Consider the following 14,420-nt stretch of genomic DNA (forward strand, 5'->3'; position numbering starts at 1 on the left):
AAAATGATCAAAGGTCTCCTCACAGCAACTTATTTAATTGAACTTCTGTTTTGCAGTATCCCCACCCTTTATTTCCTATTTTATAAATAAGACATTAATATTGCAATTGCACTTTACTTTGCTATTTGGGCACTTTAATTTTTAAATACATTTAAATGCTGGGTTACTCTTTATAACTCCAAGATAGCAGAAGACCAAAATAGCAATATAGCACTGAATCAAGTTAACCAGCAACCTGGTTATTCAGAATACAATTACATTAATATACTAAGTTGCTAACTACTTACACATTATATTTATATAATTATATTAATATACTTATAAATACTATATCATTTATAATGTATACATATTTGAAGAAAATAAGCTGGATATTTTGAAGTGCAGACTTTGTTAAGAATGAATGCATTTAATAAGCACGAGGTGTATTTTTCAGGCTTAAACATTATTAAATATCACAAATACTTGTAAATTTATAATAAGAATAGAGGCAAAATTATTAAACAGTAGTGTCAAGGCAGGTATTTTTTTTCTTTCAAGCTAACACTTTTAGAAGTATATAGAAGGAATTTCTGAAAGGACATTATAGCTCTCACATCTGATGCTACATGCATTCTCTGTAACCAATTTAAGAACATCCACCTTTACATAAATTTTACATGAACAAAAAAAAACCCCAGAAGTAAGTATGTATGAGTCTTTATTTCACTTCTTCTTCTAGCTTGGCAATAGTTAATATCTGCTGATGAGCAGCTACATTCATTTGTAGATTTCCAAGTGCTTTCCCAAGGTGAGTAAGCATCATTATCCTCATTTTTCAAATGGAAAACTAAAAGATTAAGATACTCCCTCCAGATCACACAGCAAGTAGTAAGCCAAAATTAGAACTCATTTTCCATATGTAACACCCAGTTCTGTATCCACTGGACCACACTGCCTTCCCACAAGCATCAGTCACACCTAATCAGCCACATAGCTGAATTTTGAGCAGCACTAAGACGAAGTTATTTTTTAACTCCAAAATTTAAAACTAAGTCTTTTCACTTGCTTCACATGTACAAACTTTCCCAGGCACCCTACTAACATACATTGTAGAACATTGTTTCAATTATGCTTTATGCCAGTTACAAATCTTGTAGGGCACAACAGAGACTGTTCCATATGGAAAAACCCCTACCTTCACAAATTAAGCTGAAAACTGCAGAACTGCAAAAAATATCTCTGCCTAATGTGCAATTACAGTCAACAATACAAGCAAAGGTATAAGCATTCACAGGAATAGGATATATGTATACTGTCCTGTGGCACACTTTCTCCTTTCACCTCCTCACAACAAACCTTCCCAGTTTCAATCTGCATATAAAAAACATGGGCTTTAGAATTACGATGAAAACAATTAATACATAGGAAAAAAGTAAGTTGTGATGAAACAGCAAAGGGATAAGACTCCTTATAGGAAGCCAAAAAGAAGAGGGCAAATGATAAGTTATAAAAATAATAAAATGCTATCATATGCTTGTGGTCATCTTAACTCCAAACTACAAAAACTTATTATAGAAGAGAAGATGTGGCTAATACTGAAAGTATATTTAAAAGCATCCTCTTTTGCCTGAGTAAAAAAAATTTTACAAGCATCTTTAAGAGGATACGGATGTACTTACAGAAATGTGAAACTAATTTGAAAAACAATGGTAGTTGATCAGAACTTGCCTGAGAACAATCAGCAGAAGACCACTGCTGCCCACAATCTGCTGTTATCATAAGTGGTTGCACTATGTCTATTTCATGACAATAACAAGTAAATGTTTCTTGTGATGTAGCCATTCCCAAGGTAAGCATTCAGACCAGAGCTTATGTGAATGACAAATGTATAATAGTTAAAGAGTAATTGCTGCTAGTAAAGCTCTAGAACAAAAAATCATGACATGCATGACAATAACTGTTTGGAAGAACTACTATTTATTTCTCTCCTGTAGGACTTGAAAATTCTTCAAAAATCTCATGCTAACATTTCTTGCAAACTGCATACCAGACTAGAGCTGTTACATAACCCATTACTGCAGCCTTTGTGTTCCCAGTATTTCTAAGCAGAGATGCTTCAAACAGGAAAAGAATATATTTCAGAGTCAGTCTTAAGACTTGTTATAGTGCAATTACAAACAGCCTAAATGGACAAAACCACCTCAATTATAAGAAACTATTCCCCTCTAAAGACTATGTCAACAATGTAAAAATAAAATACTATTTAAGGTGTTCTCCTAGTATGAAAATATCTTTAGTTAAATATTGAGGGAGTTCATGTTTGCTGTTTCTCAAGGAATTCTCGAAGTCTCTACTCAATTTAAAATTAAATGTATTTATCACCTGATTTGACAGGTCTGGAGCTTGACCTTGACTTTTGACAAAAGCTATTATTTCTTCTTCATGCATCACCACTCCAAAGAAGCTCTCAAAGTGTAGATTGGTCAGAAGTTCTTTAGAAGATATGAAACAGAAAACAAGATTATTTACTACTCCCTTCCTAAACAGTTTCTCTGGAAGGCAAAGTAGCAGGAAACAATAAAACATACTATTGTGGCAACAACTATCATGAAAAAGCAACATATTGAATAAAAACTTAGTAAGTAAAGATGTACCACTTTTACAATTACACCTTGATTCTATATGCACAATAATTGACAGCAAGTCTGAATTGCTGCAACAAATATTTTTATAAGCACTTCACTACAACAGGAGTTTTCTGCCCCATGTGGTACATGCATTTTTTCTGAGATTTTCCTAGTCACTCCTGACCTTTTCCCCAAGCAATCCTCTTTGGGGCAGGGAAACAATCTTCTCCCCTCAAATACTACTCAGACCATATACCCCCACACCTTTTTTACTCATCTCTCACTAGAGCTCCTATAGAGCTGCCAGCTCTCCCTTGCACTAACACTGTTCTGAACCATAACAGGTTTCTTGCTATCAAAGAAAGATTTCCTTCTCACTAAATTTATTCATAAAAGAATGTGCCATTTTTACCAATTAATTATCCTATGCAGCATATTCAGGGGTCTCCACATTACGAGAGTAGTTTCTTGTACATTTTTACCTAAAATCCTAATGAGGAAAGAACAGCTGGTTCAGGTTGGTTTTTTTTTTCCTCATCAGCTGTGGAAGAGATCACTCTCCTCTTCAGCTTCTCTCTCTGATTGTAGCTCTCCTCTCTCTCCTCTCACCATTTCTGCTCAAAATATTAATTATTGTAGCAGATTATAATCCTCCCTGTCCTTAGTTCAGTCATGAGTTTTGCTTTCAACTCCTCCTTTTTCACTTTATAACCTCCCCCCCAACTCCGTTTTTGGGACAACACCCATTTTCACACTGACAGCTTGCAGTTTTCTCTTGTCTCCTCCTTTTGATTTGCACTGCATCTTCACATATTTGTCAAAACTGCAAATTATCCATCTGAAACTCAATCAACACCAACTCAGTTTCCTCTAGCACTTAGTTTTGCCATCACTTGCCTGTGCACTATAAGAATCCCCACAGAAGCCTCCAGTGACCTCAGCTACCCGGTTCACTTAAACCTGAAGATGAACCACATGTACCAAGGCAGAAGCAGGCACACAGATTTACTACATTTTGCATTCAGTTGGAAGAAGTTATCCATGGATTACAAGAGAATTTTGTTTTTCCTGGAACAAACTGTAATATGCATGCATGCATTTATGTGAAGGGGAAATGTACTGTATGTAAACATGATGATAAAAACAAATGAGCCACCAGTCAAAGCATTAGATTGTGCAGTTCCTATTCAAGAATATTTTGCTTTTGTAGGTTTTTCCATAACTGTAAAACCATTCTTGTATTTATGCTATCTATAACATTCAGCAGCTATCAATTTGGAAGTTAGAAGTTTTCTAAGAGCTTTATCCAATTACAGTGCTGAATGATTTGAATAATAGACTGCTTGACATATTCCAAGATAAGTGGCTGCTACATTTCTTTGATATTAGGGTCATATACTGTAGTTATCTATTTTTACCCCATGCTTTCCATTGCCTAGTAATAAATTAATTTCTCACTGTTAGTCTGGCATGTGCCCTACAGTTATGTTCACTTTCTCTCCCGACTGAAGGAAGAAGTTTTCAGAACTATTTTTAGAATTAGCCATCACAGGTTGAATTCAAAATACTATTTGAAGAGGCATTCCCACATAGTCTTAAAAGCCAGCTTTATATTTTTATTTTTAGAAAATTACCTGGTGCTGCTGAACAACATGGAATTATAGTTATCTAACTACTTGCACGCACATAGGACTTCATGAACCATATGGACATAATTCGAAGGAATGAGTTTTAACCTTAGTATTTAGTTAGTTGTTCCCTGGTGCAGAAAACAGCAAAGGACCTCATGTACACCTGCAACTATCAATAGCAATGAGAACTGAGCTTAGATAAGAAGACTGAATGCAGACCAAAACATGTTATCACCATCCAGGCAGAAACAATTAGTTCTTACATGATCTGAGTTCTTTCCAGAGCAGAGAGAATGAGGAAATGTCCCAGTTTCTTTGCTGGATACCAGACGTCAGTAATACTAAGGAGGCATTTTGCACAGTCATCACATGGAACAACTTTGACTCTTCAGCCTAGACCTTCCAGCTCTGTTTATCTAATAGCTCTAAACCTTTGTAGTTGTCTTCAGAAGAATGGGGAGAAGCAGTTTAGCAAATGAACAATGGCAATCATGAAGAAAGCAAGTATGAATATGGGGGTGGAATATAGGTTCATGTACTGTAGACAATGAAAGGAATAAAGACATTGGCAAGCAGGGGCCCTTAGGCCCTGGCATTACAGATAGCTATCTCAAATTTATCCTCAAAGGTGATAATTTTGAAGTAAAGTAAAGACACCAGAGTCATTCTTAAGATAACCAGGAGCGAGGGAAATATCTGACAGCTTGTGTCTTGAGCTGTCAAAGACATAAATTAATGGCAAAGAGGTAACCGTGGCATGCAATCAAAGAGTAACACTGCAGCTGCTGTTAAGCACAGACTTGCCACCAAAACCTGTATACTGTTCCACAAAATAACATGGAAGAGAATTTCTTGAATCTTCAGACTGTGTGACCTGTCAGTGACTACACATCAGTTGTAGTGACTGCATGTCCATGCATTGTTACTGGCCCACTTGAAATTCACATCGCATGCCAATTTTCTTAGATAAGGCTAATGAAATTTGGCCATTTCAACACCAAATCTTGAAGCCTGTAAACATGACACATAATCATAAGCAAACGTCTTCTATCTCTTGAGTCAAATCACTCATGTAGCTCCTTTACTTAACAAATATTTGATGTTGCACAGTTCTGTTTCCTATGGGAGCCCAGAGTAGGTTACCAGCAACCATTACAGCTGCAGTATAGTTTCTAGATACCAACCTCATTAGAAACAAGGCTAGTCTAAAAAATGCCTGTTTCTCTGGTATTTTGTCTGGTCACTTCCATCCATTTTTGCAAGGATATGCACCCTATGTAATGCCACTGCAATTTCTATTTAAATTGCAAATATAAATTGGATACACACAGAATACTAAAAAAAAAAAAACCCAAGTGAAAGAGAATAAACTACTGTCCTTTTCCACAATAAAGAACACCCTCTACCTGCATGAGTTTGATAACCTTAATTACACCTATAGTTTTGAGATTCCCTAATGGAAAGTGCTACAAAGCACTAACAGAATGAATCATGACACATACTGATACACCACTGATTGTAAATCCATACCCTTTTTACTTGCACCCAGGGGCTATGTTTCATATATTTATGAAAAATTACTTCCAAGTAGCAAAACATCAGGATTGGAAGCATGTATGGTAAACAAACAGACTGAGTATTAGCAAGTATGTGATGTTCTTGTAGCTTATTTTGGATAGTGTAGCAAATCAATTATTTGACAGATCTCTGTAGTTTGGATACTTAATTTCTGAATTAAAGTTTTCCTGAGGCAAAGAAAAAGACAATTGGAAAGAGAAGGTTAAAAATCCTTGAAGGAATTCTTCTCAGACATGCAATATTCATACTCTTCTCCACATTTCAGGATGCAATTACCAATCAAAAAATGCTGCCAGACTTGCATGTAAAATGTAATTTTATATAAGACTTAGAAAGAACTTTTAAAAAAACCCTTAATGATGGTCTCAAAAGATGTGAAATGATTAAACTAACATGCACCCTCCCACTTTTTAGAGGATACTTACATCAATGACAGATGAACTCGACAGACTTAATCCCTCTAGATCTGCTGCTAAACTCGGGGACAAAACAGCTGCTCTAGGAACTGCCACAGGAGTTGTCACAGGGCAAACTAGAAGCAAAAGGGCAAGAGATGCTTAAACTTGAAAAACAATTTAAGATACTGGGAAAGACAACGATTTTTTTCATTGCATAGAAAGTTTTACATCCTCATCTAAATGTTATATTCTTGTGTAAAAGCTTCTACATATTAGATTATTTTTCCAGACATATAGTCCCAATATTCAGAATAAGCAATGAAAATGCAACTCATACATGTACAGACCATGTGATTTACTTCAAAATTGTTTCTCCTCCTTTCTCATTTTTTCTCTATTTTATCCTGCAGCTTGATACATACTATGTAGCACTTTTTCATTTACAGGCTACATACAAAGCACATGTTAATGCAGTTCTGACCTGCAGCACCTACAGAAGTAAACTTTAAAAAGGCTACTGCAAGCATAGCCAAAAACCAGTGCCATCTTTATCTTACCCTTCCAAGAGTACCATTTCACACTGTTCTTCAGAAATTGAATGCTAATGACTTTTAGCATCTCAATATAATACCATAATTGGCCCATAGATTGCACAGGTGTTGTACAAGTAACATCCTTTATTATCTGAGAAAATAAGTTCACTTTATGGAAAACAAGTCCAGACACACACAAATTCTGAAAGCAAATGTTTTATATGGTGGTACATTCTAAATTTTGAAACAATTTCTCAATTATGAAACAAAATATTGTAATAACTGCGCTTAAAAATTACTTGATAGTCTAAGCATTTATTTTGTCAGAAAACTGATTTCAAACATTTAAATTCATTGAATTAACTGAACCAAATTTACACCTTGAGAAAAATGAGGCTTCAATCAAGATACTTACAATCATCCAAATCTAAGAGAAACACGTCTTGGTTTTTTGGAGTCTTTCTGTCTTGTACTGGTTTTTCTTCTTTCTGTCAAAATAGATGAATATTTCATCTGTCACCATATCAGAAAAAGAAAAGCATTTAGTATTTTTATAAAGCAAGTGCATATATTTTACTAGTGTCATAAAGCAAAATGTATCCATTTTCAGGGCTTGCCATCCAGAGAATTCACCTACTGAGAAAGATTTGTTTACATAGTTAAACTGAACCTAAATTCCACAAATGAATTTCTGCAGCCCCTGTATTCATTTAATATTAATCATTGTTGCTACACAGAAAACATTTGGTGACAGATCAGACACTTCTGTTGAGACCATTAAAAAGAAAAGCTACTCTCCCTTTAAGACAAAAGATTTCAGTACTAACATTTCTGCTTCCACAGGAAAAACAGGTAAAAATCTATTCAGTAGGAAATACAGTGTTATTTGCACTTATCTAGGAGCATGGAATTCTGTCCAATTATCTACTGTGATTTGCTTAACAGAAAGTTGATTTTTGAGACCAAAAATATTTCAGTTTTAAGCCTTGAGATGAGTTCCAATAAGAATTGGCTGTACCTTAAGTAAAGACTTAAGAAGTAATAATCCCAGTGCCCTTGCAGAGTATTTCAACACAATTTGTTTCAATACATAAATAAAAAGTTCTAAACAAATCTCCTAAGAGTAAATGTCTGCCTTACCTACAGAGCATGTCTAGACAGTGGTGATTCAGGAAAGAATTCAGTGTGTTACAGCTCAGTATAGAGTGCCAAGAGGGTGGTTTAGTAAAAAGCATTCATTTTTGCATGGAGCCAGAATCTTCTGTATCAAAGAGTTTTGTCATCATGTGGTTCCTACCCACTCTAGGACATCTTTCAATTTTCAGAAGAATTTCTTCTATCTTCATCCTCTCTGGCTCACATACCAAGCAGAAGGCTTTGCCATTTTTTTAGAAAATATGTTCACTGCCTTAAAGACATTGCTTGCTACCCAAATTATTGCAAGTAATTTAAAAGTAGTCTTTCCAGGAGTCACACTTTCTAATTTACCTGTTTCTTCTTAAACAATATACAACCGCCAAATATATACACAAATATAATTATTTTCCCACTTCTAATAAATCAACAGGTCTAAACAAATCAGTAAATCTCTTTATGCCCATCTAGGCCATAATTTCTTCAGCATTTCAGACACTCTGGATGCAAAGCATGGAGTCAACTCAGCAGCTAGAACTACTTCCTTTAACTAGTACCACAGGAAAAAATGACACCTCTTTTCTCAAGGTGCATTCCCTTTCTTTGTCTCCCAGCTTCACAGTCGGCTACAAACAAATTATAATAATGAATTTATTATTTTCAATTTTGCAAGAAATTCTTTGGTTCCCTTCAAAGAACGTGAAAGAAACTAGCCAGTGTTTTCACTAATTGAAGCCATTGATGTTAGTGACTATCAGGTTTGACCTCAGCCATGATGACATTGCTTAACATGTTCTTCCTACAAACACCATGGTTCAAAGAGACAGTAATCACTTATATGATCCCTACAGATATGCTTCAGGTATTCTGGGAGAAGAATCATCTTGTGGACTGAAAAGAGCAGGAACTACTATTTTAAAAGTTATTTTAACATCATCATACTTCGATGGTCCTTACCTCTATCGTATTTGAGTGTTCTACTAGTGCCAATTTATCTGAAACCTAAAACTTCTTTGCACAAAGAAAACACTACAAAACAGCTTTAAAATGGCACTGAAGTTACACTATTTCTTATGTTTTGTTCAGAATTAGTGAGGGACTCTTGCAGAACCAACTTTCTTGAACTCCATTCTCCTCACAACTACCAGACTTTTCTCTTGGGATGTATTTATTAACAAGCCACTAAGCTTGTTTTGGCTACTTTGGTTTTAAATCTGTGAAATAAGGAAAAAATAGTGTACTTCATAAGCTACAGATTCTACTTGAATTACTCATGTCTGAGACAAAATTTTGTGACAATTCTTCTCATTAATTCCAAGTCACTTTATTTCATCATTTGGTGAACGTTTAGCTGCTATTTCAGTACTTTTACTATAAATTATGTATCAAAACTTTTTCCTAAACTAGAAACTTTTCAGAAACCAAAACAGACTAAAGGAGAACTCAGTTAAACAAATGCCAAATATATTAAAAATATCTTCAACTTCTGAAGTTTCACCCTCTGTCCCCACTTATCTGTAAGATACAGTTCCACCTCCAACTACAATTAAAGTTCAAAGCTACAGCTTTGTATTTGCTAAATATTACCATAGAGATGGGATGTATCCATCTCTTTTTATTATGCAGCCAATTAAAAGTCTTTTAAAAGTGGCTCAACCCAATTGCAAAATCCACACAAGGATAAGAATTCTAGATGCTTCAGTACAAATTTCTAAAAAAATAGGAGTCACTGGCAAAGAATCCTCTTATTGTTTACTGAATCTGTTTAGTGAAGACAACTAAGATGGGCATTCTAAGTCACAAATAATACCAATAGTATGCTTCAGTTTGCTTTTTTTGTCAAAAGTACGAAAAGTACACAAAGCTTGATGAGTTCTTTTATAAGGTAAAATGCATCCCTGCACTGATATTACTTTGAATCTACTACTTAAAAAATATTTAAAAATGGGAAAAAATCCTTCAAGACAAAATAAAATAGTCCTAAAATAAGGCACAAATAAAAAAAAATTGAACCAATGTATGGCAAGGAAAACTTCTACTGCACACTTTATCAGAAAACTGCATTTAAGCATATCAGTTGACTATGAAGAACAAACAAGCAAATAATTCCACCAAACAGAAAGCAAAAAACACAGAAACCTGACCCTATAATTTGGGAAATGTAAAATGAAGAGCTAATGAAATCAACATAAAGCTAATGTTTAACTGATCATGTCTTATTTCCAACTTGAGTGTTCAAGTTTAAGAGAATACTGGGCTACTCACATACATGTTTGGGTGCTATATATAACACAAAACCACAAACATTTTCACACTTATATGTATTTCTACATATGGATATGAACATTAATTGTGTGCAATTCTGTATAAAACACCAACAAAATCTATTTATGTGGGTCCTGCCTATTACAAACATAATTATTTTTAATTTGTTTTTTTCCAAGAAATGAAAATTGATTGGCTATCTATGACCAATAAACAGCCAATGACTGCAGATATTTCAACTGAAAAAAAAGCTTTGCATTTGAAGTCAAGACAATAAAAAGGTTCTGACGTGTCTGACATTCCTCTGTAACACAATTTTTCATCCTTTTTTTTCTTAAAACTAAGCCTACAATGTAACCCAAACAGTTTTCTACCAAGAAAACCCACTATGGGAAAAGCAGAATACTAAACAAAGAAGTTAAGGTATATTCCATCAAACATTTCTCCATTTGCAATTCATCTTGATAATAGAGATAGAACCTGGTAAATGCATATAGGACTTGAAGCAGGAGATTTCTCTTGCTCAATGCATAATTCATGTGCTCCGCCTGCAAAGTGTGTAAAATGAGAATTTCACACCGCAGCATGAGCCATGGAGCTGCAGAGAAAAGGCAGATGAAATCATATTCTGCTGTGCGAATTTTATTTCTTATCCTCCCAATATTTATACAAAACCATCACTGACAATCCAAATGCATTGACAGATCACCCACTGTTTCCATTGTGTTAGCACTTGAAAGGAGATCAGGCAGAAAGATAGACAATTTGTTTTTGTATATTTTTTAAATAGTGGATCAGGTTTTTAACAGCTGAGTGACTGTATTATACTTGTAGAAAGAGGTCAGCAGTAGCTGATTTTAAATCCCACTGTAGAGACATCTACTTATACATGCAGCATCCTCAAATCTGCATTTCAGCTCTACAGTATTTATGCTTCCAGTATAATATGTATCTGAACATCTCAAATTATCCATATTTCAAAATGATATAAAAGACTGCAGTACAAGAGACTGACTTTTCTGTTCACTGCAGCTCAATTACAGTGAACACAACAGCTTTTTCAAAACAATTTGTCAGGAGAAAAAATACTAAATCATTAATAATATATTTAGGCAAATTACCTGATTTTTTTGCAGTGTATTTTAATGTCAGTAAGTTCCTGGATGTATGTAGAAATTAAGCTCCAGTGTGAATGTAATAAAACCTTTTTTATTAAGAAAATTTTGCAGAACATAGCAATGGCACCCAACCAAATATATATAGAATGGTAAATATCACCCAAAACACCTACGATAAGATAATTCATAACTTGTTGCAAACTGAGAAATCACAAAAATAGACTTCACTAGCACAACTTCTTTTATTAACATATATTTCAGAAAATCTTTTTCAGTTTTACTGTAAAGGAAATCCTAATGAATAATCTCCCCATACAGTCCCCAGACTATGAACACACTACAGCATAACAACATATGTTATGTCCTTTCTAATTACAAAGTATCAGAATAAAACATGCATTTCTGAGAGCCTGGCAGAAATCATCTGTGTCCTAGGTGGTCTGAAAATAAGTCATGAAGGAAGCAGAAAAACAAATATGTGCACTTCTTTTAAAATGTACCTTGACACATAAGCTGTCTATATATAAGACTTCAACTATAACCTTCTTTAAAGTTTGTTAAAAATGTTTTTTTTCTTTCCAGAAAGTAAAGAAAAAGGTGTTTGAAAGGTGTTATCTAGGTTACTATTGAAAGGTGTTACTGTTGAAAGGTGTTATCTAGGCTACTATCAGTTACCTTCATCTATCATTACAGGGCTCAAAACAGGTTTCTGTCAAAAAAAACTATTACACTAGTTAGTATAGCAATCACATTTAATAAAAAATACCTGATTCTCTTCCCCCACCCCCTTGTCTAAATATCTAAAAATAAACAAGTACTAGAAACACCTAAATGCAGGCATTGAACATGGTTTAAGTGGAAAGTAACTTCAGGGTTCCAGGGATTAATATCATATACTGAAACAGTCCTCCCTGTACAAGAAGATTAAATTAACTACCCCCTGTCCCTTTTCATATGAGCATTGCTGTTTACAGTTCATCAGCCATACTTTGCTGCCCTTATATTAAATGTCCTGATTTCTAAATGAAAAAGAATTAAGGAACATTGAGCTTCTGCACAGTGAGGTCTATCCTGTCTTTGTTCTCAGTAATCTCCTTGCTACTTTTCTTACTGCCATGCATACGTACCTATTGCTATTTATTTTAATGTCTCTTATGATATTTAAAAGCTTTGCAATTTCCCCCTTTATCCTTTGACTCTACTCTTATCAACTCTTCTGTCAACTGCTTAAAAATACTTCTTGTTCCTAACACATCTCCTTTTAGGTGCTTCTTAATCAAGTAAGACTTCAGAACTACTGCAATGTTCTTTCTCTTCTCTTAAAATCCAATGCCTTGACAACTTTCCATTGATTTCAACAATTTAATCCCAAGCTTCTTGGACATTCCAGTTTCTCATATTCAGTGTATTTGACTTCACACAATCTGCTGTTTTAAAATATAAAAAGCTTCTTTATGCTAGTAGTCCTCACACATCCTGTGAAAGAACCAAACAGTTCAGAGAACTGTAGTGAAAGAAATTACCAACATGGTGTCAATATCCTGAGAAAAATGGAAAAATGCAGCAGAGAGAAGACAGTATATTTTGAACATGGTTTTGCAGTGGCTTGCTCAGTACTAAGCACACCAGTGTACATATTACTACTTTTTGGTGAAAAAAAATACTGTGCTGATTGGACAAGCTGCAAACTATTACAATTAATTCATGTCCCATCTAGTATCAAAGCAGTTTATTTTGAGAGGATATAAATTGTATTTTTTGTGCTACCATTTTTTGGCAAGATCCAGTCTGGCTGCTCCAGAAGAAAAACCTTTGACACAGTTGTGTTACCCAATGTATTATTAAGGCAGGAAACAACGACTAAACCATGGAAACACATCTCCATTTCTCAAGTAAAACAGCCTCACTTCATCTTTTATTCTACTTGGCTGAAGAAGGGAAGAGATTAAAAGTTAGGGTCACAACTCAAGAATTCTTAGGCAGACCTATAAAGTTACAAAACAAAGATCATGTACAATATAAATTCAAGAGTTTAAGAAATAGAGAGCTGTACCACCTTAATTAAAGGAAATACACATCTCAACAGCTTAATCAATTAATGGCCTTCTCTCTTAACTGACCAAAACACATCTAGTCACCAGCTTAAAAAATTGCCATAAATGTAACAAAGGATATCTGTTTTGACTATTCTGTCATCTACATAGGATCCCTGACTGAAATGGCTTAGTTTAATTTAAAACACATTAGAGTTCCACTTAATTTTTCAATACTACATATCAGTATCAGAACAGAAACTTTTGAGCTACAATTCTACCCTTCAGTATTTTTTGTAAATATATAGAAAGAAATGCATAGGAAGTACTTGATAATAGAAAAATAAGTGTCAGAAATTCTTTTACTCTTCTTCATGAATAGATTTATCAAAAAGTTCCTCATTTATTTATTTTTAAATGCAAGGTATGTGGGTAAACAGTAATCAATTCATGCTAATAGCATGAAGGGTTAGTTCTATTATGCTAGTTTTAGTATAATGAACTTTTAATCTCTTTTTCTTCACTAAGGTAAGTTTTAAATCTTTACTGATACATGTATGGCTCTGTTGCACATTTTTGCATCTTCACATATTTTGAAAACAATTTAAAAATATGTACTTTAAAGCTTGCTATTTCATACCTGTTTTAAGAAAGCTAACAGAATTTTTAAGTAACAGAATTCTTTATTCCTATCAAACAGACAAGTAAAATTTGATTGTTCATTAAGAATATTAATGCTACTAATTTATGTATACATCTCAGTTATAGATTCATTAACTGCACTGTTCTTGATTTTAACAGAAAATTCTAAAACTAAGCTAAGAGTTCCACTAGAACATCCATTAGAACATATTCAAACACTTAGAAGCAATGTACTAAGATTTAGTTCTTTGTTTTCTTTCCTCTCAGACCCAGGTACCATAGCTATACTTCAAGATTCCATTTTAACAAAAAAACCATCAACATCCATGTATTAAGTCTCACCAGTTCAACAGTAACCCATAAATTAAATTAAAAACCAATTAATTTTATTATGAAAGAATAATATACTATTAGAAAAAATATTACATTCTGTGTATAAAAAATAATTAGATTCTATTATTCTTCTTCAACTACATATG

At 34.0% G+C, this 14,420-nt stretch overlaps 1 protein-coding gene across 5 annotated transcripts in view; it reads right to left on the minus strand.

Annotated features, from left to right (window-relative positions):
- The window catches only part of AP3B1 (adaptor related protein complex 3 subunit beta 1), a 154,182-nt gene that overhangs the window by 46,515 nt on the left and 93,247 nt on the right, over nt 1-14,420 (minus strand). For all 5 annotated transcript variants that reach the window (XM_079330184.1, XM_079330183.1, XM_079330185.1 and 2 more), the window contains 2 exons: nt 7,165-7,237; nt 6,244-6,350 (listed from right to left, as the gene is read on the minus strand). In XM_079330184.1, the coding sequence (XP_079186310.1) occupies nt 6,244-6,350; nt 7,165-7,237 (180 nt within the window). The remainder of the gene's footprint in view (nt 1-6,243; nt 6,351-7,164; nt 7,238-14,420) is intronic.

This window comes from Erithacus rubecula (genome assembly GCF_903797595.1).
Source record: "Erithacus rubecula genome assembly, chromosome: Z".
Taxonomy (NCBI): Eukaryota; Metazoa; Chordata; class Aves; order Passeriformes; family Muscicapidae; genus Erithacus; species Erithacus rubecula.